Raw genomic sequence first — 13,426 nt, 5'->3', positions numbered from 1 at the left:
TAAATTTCAGTGGACAGCTGAAGGAGGACCTCCTCCACCTCCAAGTCCAACTGTTTAAACATGCTGTATATTATCATGTCATGACTGGGTATAGTATCATGAGCTACTGGCAATGCAGAATCCAAGCCCCACACAGAGAGACAGAGACTGGTTGTATCCCTCCATGCTGGTGGAACGGAAATCTTAGTCAAGCCTCTCCTGTGTTTCAAATAATGATGAAAGCTGGACCCTAGCTAGAGCTGGCCATGGTGGTCTGAGATGATGGAGCCAATGTCTAAGCAATGATCCTCAGTGATGTTATGAGACACCCATGCTCTCATGCAGCTGTTGTCAGCAGTCCTGATATCTGCATGGGGATCCTCCTGATGGTTTCCTATACTTCACTTGTGGTTGTTGACCTATTAATGGATTTCAGAAAATCTTACCAAGACCTCTGCTTACTCTATCAAATTATTCTCCCTTCCTTTGTGCACACCATCCACAAGGTTGCAAGTTTCGCATCTATAGGGCACTGATTGAATCTGCTTATAGTCACCCTCCCGACCCTGATCACAGAATGACACTCATTTTTCACTACGGAACAGGCTGCTGCCTAGGTGTTCCCACTGACTTTGGGATGGATGCATCTGTGGCATGGTGGATCATGGCTGTAACATTACCCATCCTATCCTGAATGCTGTCACATTGCTCAAAAACAGCCAACTGTAAAGCAACAAGTTAGCCTTTCTGAACAGCTATCTCTAATGCTTCCTTTCGGGACATGCTCCATCAGGCAGCACTGTGTGCACTGAAGTCCCCTAAAAGGAGAAAGGGATGGGGTAGTTCAACAAGAATGTGCATGATGACACCACTGCAATGGTCTTGTGGGATGGTATGTATGCAGAGCACACCGTGACAGCAACACGGGCCATTCTCCGAGCAGCGAAAGCTTGCTGTTTTGTGGTGAAGGGCAAGGGTCAGAAGTTGACTATGTCCTTGATGAACACTGCTACCCCTCCTTCTGCCCTGTCACCGGTAAGGTCATCTTTTCTGTAGAGGTGACAGCCTCCAAGTACTGGTGCATCAGCCCATTTAAAATGTCTCTCTTTAAGAGAGGGGCAAGAAGATCCATCCTGTATAAGGAGTTCAAGTCCTACAGAAGATTCCTGTACCCGTTAGTATTCCACTTGATTATGAGAGCTATTTCAGCAGTGTGGTTTTCATTTACTCCTATCCTTACACCAGGGTGGTGAAGCACTTCTGGAAAGAGGGTGAGTGGAGGGTCTGTCCAGGTCCAGTGACAAGACACCAAAGTCCATAATGTTGTCATCAGCCAGATGTGCCGGAATGACATCTGATGGCACCCAGGACAGATTTTGACCTGAATGTTGCGACCATTTCCCTAGTCCCTTTCCCTTCAGAGATGATGGAGACGGGGGGTGTTCTACATCTACATCTACATCTACATTTACATTTATACTCCGCAAGCCACTCAACGGTGTGTGGCTGAGGGCACCTTACGTGCCACTGTCATTACCTCCCTTTCCTGTTCCAGTCGCGTATGGTTCGCGGGAAGAACGACTGTCTGAAAGCCTCCGTGCGCGCTCTAATCTCTCTAATTTTACATTCGTGATCTCCTCGGGAGGTATAAGTAGGGGGAAGCAATATATTCTATACCTCATCCAGAAACGCACCCTCTCGAAACCTGGTGAGCAAGCTACACCGCGATGCAGAGCGCCTCTCTTGCAGAGTCTGCCACTTGAGTTTATTAAACATCTCCGTAACGCTATCACGGTTACCAAATAACCCTGTGACGAAACGCGCCGCTCTTCTATGGATCTTCTCTATCTCCCCCGTCAAAGCGATCTGGTATGGATCCCACACTGATGAGCAATACTCAAGTATAGGTCAAACGAGTGTTTTGTAAGCCACCTCCTTTGTTGATGGACTACATTTTCTAAGCACTCTCCCAATGAATCTCAACCTGATACCCGCCTTACCAACAATTAATTTTATATGATCATTCCACTTCAAATCGTTCCGCACGCATACTCCCAGATATTTTACAGAAGTAACTGCTACCAGTGTTTGTTCCACTATCATATAATCATACAATAAAGGATCCTTCTTTCTATGTATTCACAATACATTACATTTGTCTATGTTAAGGGACAGTTGCCACTCCCTGCACCAAGTGCCTATCCGCTGCAGATCTTCCTGCATTTCGCTACAATTTTCTAATGCTACAACTTCTCTGTATACTACAGCATCATCCGTGAAAAGCTGCATGGAACTTCCGACACTATCTACTAGGTCATTTATATATATTGTGAAAAGCAATGGTCCCATAACACTCCCCTGTGGCACGCCAGAGGTTACTTTAACGTCTGTAGACGTCTCTCCATTGATAACAACATGCTGTGTTCTGTTTGCTAAAAACTCTTCAATCCAGCCACACAGCTGGTCTGATAGGCACTCTGCTGCTTTTGGCGTACCCTCTCAATGCTAACTGCAAAAAAATGTTGCTAGCATCTTCTGACTAAGCTGCCTGGATAGCTATGTGTTTACTCACTTTGCTTTGACATGTACAGGAACAAGTACAGGTGCTGGTGGTGGATAACTGTAGACTGGACAGCATTTGCATTGAGGCATCTAACTTGGGGACAGGTTTCTGCAACACGGAATCATATGAAGTGGCAACAACGGGTTTTTGTCATCTTATATTCTCTTTCAACTTCTGTGCAGGGTATAGCTTGTTCACGTATTTCCTGAATTTTGCATTTTGCAGCAAGAACAAGGCATTCTCAGCTACAGACTGGGTGCAGAACAGTTTATGCGGAGTTATGGAAACAGGTATTCAGTCTCAGCTTTATGGGGTGTCCTTCCACACTTCCCACAGATCACTTCACCTCCACAATCCAGCATCACACTGCCACAATGCTGAAATTTGTAGCACTGCATACGGTTAAGTATGTAATGCCTTACTATCGGAGGAAACCTGCCAAGACATGTTCAGGTAGTGTTGGAGAACTGAAGGTCACGAAGGCAGTGGTCTTCTCAATTTCTGCATTATTCCTTTGCATCCTCTGCTCCACATCCACTAACCCTCTGAAATGTCCATTCTGGTTCAAGTTCTGCAGTGTTGATGTCCATAATATCATGGCACATAACCATACCCTTGTTTGAGTAGAGGGAGTTTTGTAACTCAATAGTTATGACACAGTAACCCAATTTTTGTGACTTCATGGGTAGTTTCATCTGCTTTGCCCTTTTAGTCTCAAATAATAAGGAATGATTTCGTAACTGCTTAATAGACTAAGGTACAAGCAAGCAATTCTAAGTGTTCATGGATACAGACAGGGAGACACTGAAAGACACCCTATCTCCCCTTGATCACTACAAACACATTTGGATTTGACTCCAAGAGCCCCGTTACTAAACACGATTTAATTATCAGGAGGCCCAGCGTCCCGAATTGTCTTGGATGAGTGGATGTGAGTACTCCCAAGCAGCAGACCCATCACACTTGGAGTTGCTAAGTCCGAGTTTGAGGGTTTCATGTTGGTCCCACAAGCAGCTCCACTCAGGATCCACTCAAGAGTCCCACTGCCTGAGTAAGTTAATAAAAATAAGGTGCAGTAGTTTCCCTAGAGGTTGCCCACTAATGACTGTTTCATCTCAACAACCATGTATCTCACTGGCAAGCAGCTACCCTCAAGATTGAGAGGGTTTTCTTCAGAGGTTTTTACTATCCTTGGGATCTCAGTGGTCAAACAAAAATCTCCATACCCTGTGGCACACAACGTTCCACTGCTGTGCCATACAGTGGTGGCTGAAACATGCCCAGAGTTTACAGGGAAAGAGGAATGGTAGTACTCATCAGTCCCCAGCTCAGGAACCCCGGGGTCTCCAATCCTGTATCCAAAAAACAAATGCTGAGCCCCTGAGGGTGGTTGCACACAGTTGTTGAGCAGCTTCGAATGGGCACCCCCAGTAAACACTGAATACCACCCAGGAATCTAATACTGCTATGAACTTCCAACCATCTTGGGTCATTTTGCTATAAAACACCTATTTACAAGATCTGTCTTTCACATCTACTCTTATCGCAACCCTGTCAGTGACATTTCTTACCTCATGAAAGTCATGTTACACCACATACCAACTTCAATGTACAGCATCTAATGAGTGTAGATCCAAACCAATGATTACCACCTAGCTGTCGGAAGGCCAACTCAGCTACAGAGCAGGCTTCATAACATAATGTAATTGAATTAACTGATGCTTCACAATCCACAGTATTTATATTCTCCCCTCTCCCCAACACACGGTTTCCTAAATTGCGCAACAGTTAAGAAACCAACTCTGACGTGGAGTTAATCAATCCTAGTAGCTGGTGAGTGGTGGTATGCTAGCCTCTCAGCAGTCCACGAACAGATGCATTCAATGTGTGAAAGATCAGGAGAACATGATTGACAGGCCAACAGTACCTCCCTCTATATTGAGACAGTTTAGGGCACCATGGGCAACACACATTGTTGCATTCTACTGTTGGAAGATAACTTCACAGTGACATCAAAGATAGGGCACAGGTACAGATATACCTTAATGCATCATAAATTTAATGACTGCTGTCCAAAGGTGATATTATGCACCCAATGGAACCTCATACCATTACAACGCATGTTTGTCCTGCATGACACTGACAAATGCAAACTGGCCACATTTGTTCTCCTCAAAGCATCCATACATGAATACATCCATAGCAATATACACAAAATTGGGAATCATCTGGAAAGATGAAATGTTGTCATTCCTGTGCCCAATGTTGTATTCAGTAGTACCAATGTGAGCATACCTCTCTGCTGCTTCACGAAGAGAAGGCACATCAATGGCTGCCATGTTAACCGTGGTGTTTCAATAGTCATACAGTCCACGCGGATACTTGCCTTTCTGCAAACAAGCCCATTACCTAGTTCAAGGTACATGACATGGCTGTACGGTCATCCACAGTCAAATGAACAAAAGAGTCACTATCCTGCCGCTGTAAAATTTCAACATGAGCTGGTAGGATCTTCCCTTCTTACATGAAGGCATGACGACATGATCTCGCAAGGAAACAAAATTGCACATTTATTTCTGAATAAGATACTCATCGCGTAATTTTTCCTTATATACAGAATGTAGATGTCTTTACTCCTATGTACTCTGTATGGCTGCACTGAACCACTGATCTGGATATCTGAGCACGTAGCACACCTCTCATGCCAATTTGACATTTGTTATGTGCCACCTTCTTGGTACTGCAGTTTCAGTGACCAGCAGTACACATTATTTTTTTCCAATGTTAGAAGCAGCACCTTCCCATGTGTGCCCCAGTGTTACGGGCAAGGGGGCGCACGGGCACAGATGCGTAAGGATCCACACAGCCACCTCCACACATATGCATCACATTGTAAGAAGGAATCTAAGCATGCTGCACTTCCTGATTATTAGCAAACCTGCATGGCCATTAGGCAAACACAGAGTAGAATATTTTTTCTACAAAGTATCACTACTTTTGTGAATTCAACAGTAAATGTTTAACCTCGAGGTTTAATCTATTGCTCATTGTCATTTTCCTCAAGCTTTTAGTTAAACAACTCTTAATCCCTATTGTATCAGCAATTCTCCAATTAATCTTTTGGGAGCTGAAAAGTCAGAAGTCTTTCATAACTTCATATGACTCAAAAATACTTACTTTTCTCTTCCCTGGTTTCTTCAATATTCTCTAATCCTTCAATTTCACCTTCAGGGCGATCAAGACCGGGATGGTTATTGAACAAGTTGGCAACAAATGCAAGGTTAAGTTTGTAAATTCCATTAGTCACATCACTCGGTGTGACAAAACTACGACAACCCAGTTTCCCAGCTTGCTGGAGCATTATTTCTGCACGTCGCAGAAGATCTGGCTCCTGTAACAAAAATCAATTCAATTACATTCAATGTAGCCACCCCCTTAAAATTACATACTGATCACTTGGGAGAAATGTAGATAATGCAGCTCTCATAACAGGTGTTCATGTGGCCCTCTACTGGTGATTTAAGTCATGGCAGTGAAGTAGGTGTGTGTGTGTGTGTGTGTGTGTGTGTGTGTGTGTGTGTGTGAGAGTGCGCGTGTGTGCGCACCAGTTTATTTTATGGAATCACCACAGAAAGACATTCTACATGGAGACATGACACAATGGCAGAAATGAGCTGTTGTGTTTGGATATTCCCATGACCATAACACAAATGAAGCTTCACGATTTATTGGTGAATGAATGTGGGCATGGGAATGGGCATGGACATGGGCATATAATGTTCCACACAGCCACCTCCCCACATATGCATCACATTCTTTGCAGATTCTTTATAACATGGTTTGAGAAGAGTGGCCATAAAAATATCCTACCCAACACGGATCAGAGACAAGTGTCATATTTCATCCATGAAAGTTGGTTTCAACCTGACCATAAATGGCAGTGTCAGTGAATGTAGATCCATCTCATCCAGTTTCCAAGTGAACACCGTGAAAGTAACCCCATGCAATAGGCATCTGGAGTATGGTACCTCGCAACATGTCATCGCCAACACCAACATATACATCGGCATGTTTTCAATGAGCAAAGCAATGCCAACTGGACAGCAGCTGAATGAGCCATTTAATGTTGCCTGAAGAGTCACAATTTGTCCCTTTTTCATTCAATCATGGGGTCACGTGAGCTAACAGCCCAATGACCCATCTAACTTGCAATGTGTTGAGGTTCAAGTTTAAGCTACAGATAATTCTGTGACTGGGATGTTTTTCATAGCATTATTTTGGCCCAAACCATCAGGTTACTACTAACATGAACCAGGATGTTTATTTCAAGATTCCCAGTGACTGAGTGTTGCCCCCTCTTCTAAATCTTCATGAATGGTGCAATGTAACAGCTCCAGTCTGTGAAGGTAACAATAGCCACGTTCACAGTGCAACAAGCATAAAATTTGCTGTTTGACGAACATCTGGGCACTACATCACAGCTTAACTGACCTACTACATCACCTAATCTTCATTCGACAGAAAATGTCTGGGGTTATTTGAAATAGTGGGTGAAATGTTACAGTCAATATCCTCTGACCTTCCAGTTTCTGCAGCACAATAACTGATCCATTAAATTTCAGGAGTGCAGTCACATAAACAACTATTACTACTATTAATATTTCACCCATATATCCTTCAGCCATCTTCAAGGTGAGCTAACAGACAAGCTATTGTTTTAAACCACAGATATTCCAAGAGCCAAAGACATTGATCAGTGGCACAGAATGTGTGTGTCTACATGGTCAAGCCATGCTGAAATACTGGGGTACCATTATTAGCTGCACTGCAGCAACATCTTTCTGAATTTATTAATGATAACACCAGACTTCATGATTTGTCCAGTTTCAAACTGGTGTATCTATCAAATTCTTCACCAAATAAATTCCAGCTGCTTCTTTTACAACTAAGTGACCAGTGTCGATGCAGTGCTCTGCCACAGCTGATTTATTGGGCTGTTACGAGTTGAGTGTACCTATGGCCTTCCATGCAAGTTTCATGGACGGTGAGAGTCTTCTTCCTGATGTACAGAAAGCTAGACTCGCAGAATATTCTGCAAACCCCAGCCTTGTGGAGCGTCAAGTCATCTTTAACAGAACTCAAAAGTGCTGCTGTCTTCAGTGGAGGATGAAAAATCACTAACTTCGTGAGGATACAAACTATTTTGATGGTGGGTTTCCCCTCACAAACAGCACGAAAACCATAACTCTGTCTTCTTCCTCAGTCTTCTTGTCATTCACCCTCATGTCCACCGTAGGTTTTATTCATAGCGCCTTATGTACCAGTTGAGGAGAATACCCATTTGCTTCAGAAATGTCCTGTCAGTACAAGAGCTCATCCTGTAGACCGTTCTTGTAAGCAAAGCTATGTGAACCAAGGTTCTGACGCCAATCATCATCTGGGAAGGGTGGCGACAGCTAGTTGATGGACGCAAGTCGGTAGGCATTGGCTTCTGATAAACTGCATGCCCCATGGTGTCATCTCTGATGAATCAAAACGTCCAAAAATGGGAGGCATCAGTACTTCTTGATTTCTATCGTATTTTGGATTTTTCCATGGGTAGAATTTAAAACATATGTTTTTCATACTAGGTGTATTGTGTTACCACCTACTGCCAGGTACTCCATATCAGCGACCTCAGTAGTCATTAGACATCGTGAGAGAGCAGAATGAGGCGCTCCGCAGAATTCACTGACTTCAAACGTGGTCAGATGATTGAGCATCACTTGTGTCGTACATCTGTATGTGAGATTTCCACACTTTTAAACATCCCTAGGTCCACTGTTTCAGATGTGATAGTGAAGTGGAAACATGAAGGGACACGTACAGCACAAAAGCGTACAGGCCGGCCTCGTCTGTTGACTGATAGCGACCAGCGACAGCTGAAGAGGGTTGTAATGTGTGAAAGGCAGACATCTATCCAGACAATTGCACAGGAATTCCAAACTGCATCAGGAACAACTGCAAGTGCTATGACAGTTAGGCGGGAGGTGAGAAAACTTTGATTTCATGGTCGAGTGGCTGCTCATAAGCCACACATCACGCCGGTAAATGTTTCTATTGCACAATTGAACAGTGGAAAAATGTTGTGTGGAGTGATGAATCACAGTGCACAATGTGGCGATCCGATGGCAGGGTGTGGGTACGGCAAATGCCCGGTGAACGTCATCTGCCAGCGTGTGTAGTGCTAACAGTAAAATTCGGAGGTGGTGGTGTTATGGTGTGGTAGTGTTTTCATGGATGGGGCTTGCACCCCTTGTTGTGTTGTGTGATACTATCACAGCACAGGCCTACACTGATGTTTTAAGCACCCTCTTGCATCCCACCATTGAAGAGCAATTCAGGGATGGCAATTGCATCTTTTAACACGATCAAGCACCTGTTCATAATGCATGGCCTGTGGCGGAGTGGTTACATGACAATAATATCGGTGTAATGGACTGGCCTACACAGAGTCCTCACCTGAATCCTATAGAACACCTTTGCGATGTTTTGGAACACAGACTTCATGCCAGGCCTCACCGACCACCATCAATACCTCTCCTCAGTGCAGCACTCCCTGAAGAATGGGCTGCCATTCCCCAAGAAACCTTCCAGCACCTGATTAAATGTATGCCTGCAAGAGTAGAAGCTGTCATCAAGGCTAAGGGTGGGCCAATACCACATCGAATTGCAACATTACCGATGGAGAGAACCACATACTTTTAAGTCATTTTCATCCAGGTGTCCACATACTTTTGATCACATAGTGTACATATTGTACTGTGAATAAAACCTGTGTACGTAAGGAATGAGGAAGACAGACAGACTTGTCTTAAAAAATAGGTTGAATCCTCACCAAGCACAAAGTTTAAGTGATTTTTTCAGCTCCACTGAAGACACCAGCACTTTTGAGTTCTGTCAAATGCAATTTGATGCTCCATATGGCTGGGCTCTACAGGATCCTTTGAGAATATAGCCTTTGTACATCAGGCAGATGACTCTTACAGTCCATGGAACATATACATACCACTATCGACACACCCAGCTTTTACAGCCCAACAAATTAGCAGTGGCAGAGCACGGCATTGACTCTGACACATGTGGTATAAAAATGTCTAAATTCTAATACCAGCTTTATCTTTTTGGGACCCTGTTGTGAAAGAAGTGAAGGAAATTCATTTGGCAAAGAATATAACAGAGATAGTGGTTTCAACCTGGGAAAATCATGGAATCTGACACTTTCTTTAACAGACTCACAAAGACATTGCTACAGTGTAGCTAATAATGATTCATCAATATCCCACCATGGATTAACCTATAGCCATAGAGTCAATTTATGCACACTATCTGCCACCAACCAACATCTCTAGCACTTTTGGATCTGTGGTTTAAAACAACAGAATGAGTAGCACGCAACTGCTGTAGAGTTAAAAAGTCATTCAAGATATAACCTGATAATAGCCAAATCCCAGTGGCAACTTATTCCAGTGAGAAGACATCAGCAAGTGGCTTAAAATTTATCCAAAATCCATTGTCGACAAAGGGTACACTGCTAATGTCAGAATTTATTGGCACAAGGAATAGGATAGGAGGATAGGAAGAGGGGGAACAGTCACAGTGAGGGAATGTACAGGGTGAGCTGGGGTGGGGGGGGCTGACATGACAGGGAAGGGAGAGGTGGGTGCTGAGGTGAGAGGCTGAAGAGGATGGCAACACGCATGTGTATGTGCATGCACAGGTACAGGTACAGGTACAGGTACAGGCACCAGGCTGAAGGGGGGCGGAGGCACAGATGCAATAGGGGATAGACGGGTGGGGGGAGAGGAGGAAGGGGGGGGGGCTGCGGAGGTGACAGGCCGACCAGGGTTGGGCCAGTAGGTTGAGAGGGAGAGGCACAGTGGTGAAGGGCTAATTGGGGGAGAGGAGGGTAGGGCGGGCAGGGAGCATACAGAGATGACAGCCTGATGGGAGGCCACGGAGGTGACAGCTGATGAGGAGAGGGGTAATGAGGTGACGGACAAGGATGAGGTGAATTGCAAGTGGGAGAGGAAGAGATGTGTGCATTGTATGTGACACACACATACGTGGGTGAAGCCGTGGGAGGGGACATGGCTAGGATCTTAAATACACAGCTGAAACTTCAATACACAATTTTTTAATAATAGCATTAGTGTTGTACGATACTGATGGTGATTCAACTGCTCTTACTGCTGTCGTTTTATGCAACCTGCAGTGTTGTAGTTTGCCTTCATAAACCACATGCAAGATTTTCATATTTTCTTGCTTGCTACACGCAAACTGTTAGTCCTACAACAAAAATGATCAGGACCTTTTTGTATGAAATTTAATGTACTTAATTGTATATTAGGCTTGAGGCCATAGTTTGAGTTATTCAAGAAAAATGTACAAAATTACCTTCAAACTCGCCCTATTCTCACACTCAGCCCCCATTTGTCAGGGTTTCTAGTATGTTGTTCATGGCACTCTCTTCTACTACTGTACAGATATTAGTGACTGCATGAATTACTTCCATCATTCAACATTTTTTTGTCTTCGTTAATTCACCTTATTATGACACTCGCCCAGTTTTGCACTTACATATTGTAAAATTGAAGTTCGTGTAAATTTTACATAACAGTTTTGTGAATTTTAACACCATAAAAAACAATTACTTCGTCGTATTTGTCAGGCCTTCTGACTACCAAAGTACTGTGCTTGTAAGTGTCAAGTCTGAATCAAATTGTCAACGTATAATTAGTTGTTGCGTAACTTTTCAGAAGTTGTTTTTCAATCATTATCCTCATGTGCACATTTAAATTATTAATGCTGACAAAGTAGCTGACTATGCTGGTGGTGTAACAGTCCAATTGAGAGACAGAGAAAGGTCTAATATAGGGAATAGTTCATGTAGTCACAAATTTTTGTAAAATAGGAGGAGGGAATGCCACGAACAACATACTAAGAAATCCTGACTGGTGAGGTATGAGTGTGGGGTGGAGTTGTGTTTGAAGGTAACCTTTGTACGTTTTTCTTGAAAAACTAAAACTGTAGTCTCCAGAGAAAATACATCCCAGTACAAAATTTAGCTACATTAAATTTCCTACAAAACTTCCTGCTCATTTTTTTTCTGTAGAATCACCAGTTTGCACATAGCAAATGAAAGAATACAAAAATCTCATTTGTGATTTACGAAGGTCAGCAAATAACACCGCAGGTTTAATAAAATGACAGCTGCAGGGGCAGGTGAATCACCCTGTATAAACAGCATTACATTTTTGTAACTGTATTAACATGTTCCACAAGGTCCTGAGGTGCAGGCAGATTATGTAAGTGCCTCACCATGGTATTTTGGTAGACAACCATTCAACCATCTTCAGGTGATAGCTGAAGGTGGCTAAACAGTTATTAGAAATACCATGGCAATATGTCAACATCACCCTGCTTCAATCTCGAAAACTCATGGTACACTCATTACACAGAAGAAAACTTCAAGAACTGTATAAAAGCATGTTGAGGTCGTACTTGTGGTTCACAGTATTAACAGGCTTTCTTTCAGCCTTCCTCTTTTCATACCAGAATGGGGTTGTCCACATCTGACTGTCAGCTCTCACTCCAAATGCTTGTTATTTCATATTTCATCCTTGGGAAATGAAGCTAGTAATAGAATACTGTGGGTGATTCAGCTGGAATTAGATGAGCTGACAAATCTCATTCCAGGTTTGGGAAAGACAGAGATGATCACTTCTTACAGGTTTTTCAAGTTTTCTCACTCTATCCATCCATCACAGCACACTGGTACGTTCCACAAGAGAGATTAATGCAATTACAGAATTTTTGGATAACAAGCCACTTGTCTTTAATAAAAGTATCAAACAATTTTCTGATGTTGCAATCACTTCTGATGTGAATGACCTAGCGAGCTCATTATCAGCTGGAGGCAAATGGCCAACAGTAATATGGTTGCAAAGCCCCAAGCAGTGGAGGAGGCACTGTCAGTAACTACTGAGCGCACTGACAGCAGCTGGCTGCAAATCTTGCCTCATGTCAGCATGACTGACACCTGAAATCGGGGTTCAGTTACTGTTACTGCAGATAGCTGTTACTGCAGATAGCTAGAGGAAATGGTGAAGACAACTAGCCTCACATGCTGTGGGCTACTAGGATACTGGTAGCAATGTGTATGGAATGCACACGTGAGGTGTTTTTAATGGAAACTCCTCTACAAGCCTGATAAGGTGCAAATTTATTTTGGATATGAGACATCAATTATGGAGAGTATTAATGACATTGCAGGTCAGAATGTAAGTTAGTGTAGTGGTAGTAAGTTAACTATACCAGCATTCATGAAAAAATTCCAGAAATAGTCTCACTTATAAACGGCAATAATGTGCACGTAGAACTAGAGTTGAAAGCTGTATGAAATTTCAAGTGAAGAGAAATAAAATTTTAAATTCAGATTGGAATGTCTATTTCAAAGACAGGCAGTATGGCAGTGATGGTGGTGTGTTTATAGCTGTAAATAATGCAATAATATCTTAAAAGGGTAGCACAGATTCTGGATTCAATACAATTTGGGTTTAGTAAGTGTGAAAGGAAACAAAAGAAAAATTCAGAGTAGGTATTAAAATTCATGGAGAAGAAATAAAAACTTTGAGGTTCGCCGATGACATTGTAATTCTGTCAGAGACAGCAAAGGACTTGGAAGAGCAGTTGAATGGAATGGACAGTGTCTTGAAAGGAGGATATAAGATGAACATCAACAAAAGCAAAACAAGGATAATGGAATGTAGTCAAATTAAGTCGGGTGATGCTGAGGGAATTAGATTAGGAAATGAGGCATTAAAAGTAGTAAAGGAGTTTTGC

General features: G+C 42.9%; 1 protein-coding gene across 2 annotated transcripts in view; it reads right to left on the bottom strand.

Annotated features, from left to right (window-relative positions):
• Positions 1-13,426, bottom strand: part of LOC126470153 (plastin-2) — a 237,643-nt gene that overhangs the window by 73,690 nt on the left and 150,527 nt on the right. For both annotated transcript variants that reach the window (XM_050097772.1, XM_050097771.1), the window contains exon 7: positions 5,720-5,933. In XM_050097772.1, coding sequence (XP_049953729.1) covers positions 5,720-5,933 — 214 coding nt within the window. The remainder of the gene's footprint in view (positions 1-5,719; positions 5,934-13,426) is intronic.

The sequence above is a fragment of the Schistocerca serialis genome, chromosome 3, assembly GCF_023864345.2.
Source record: "Schistocerca serialis cubense isolate TAMUIC-IGC-003099 chromosome 3, iqSchSeri2.2, whole genome shotgun sequence".
NCBI classification, from domain to species: Eukaryota; Metazoa; Arthropoda; class Insecta; order Orthoptera; family Acrididae; genus Schistocerca; species Schistocerca serialis.
This window is presented reverse-complemented; position numbering and strand designations above follow the sequence as displayed.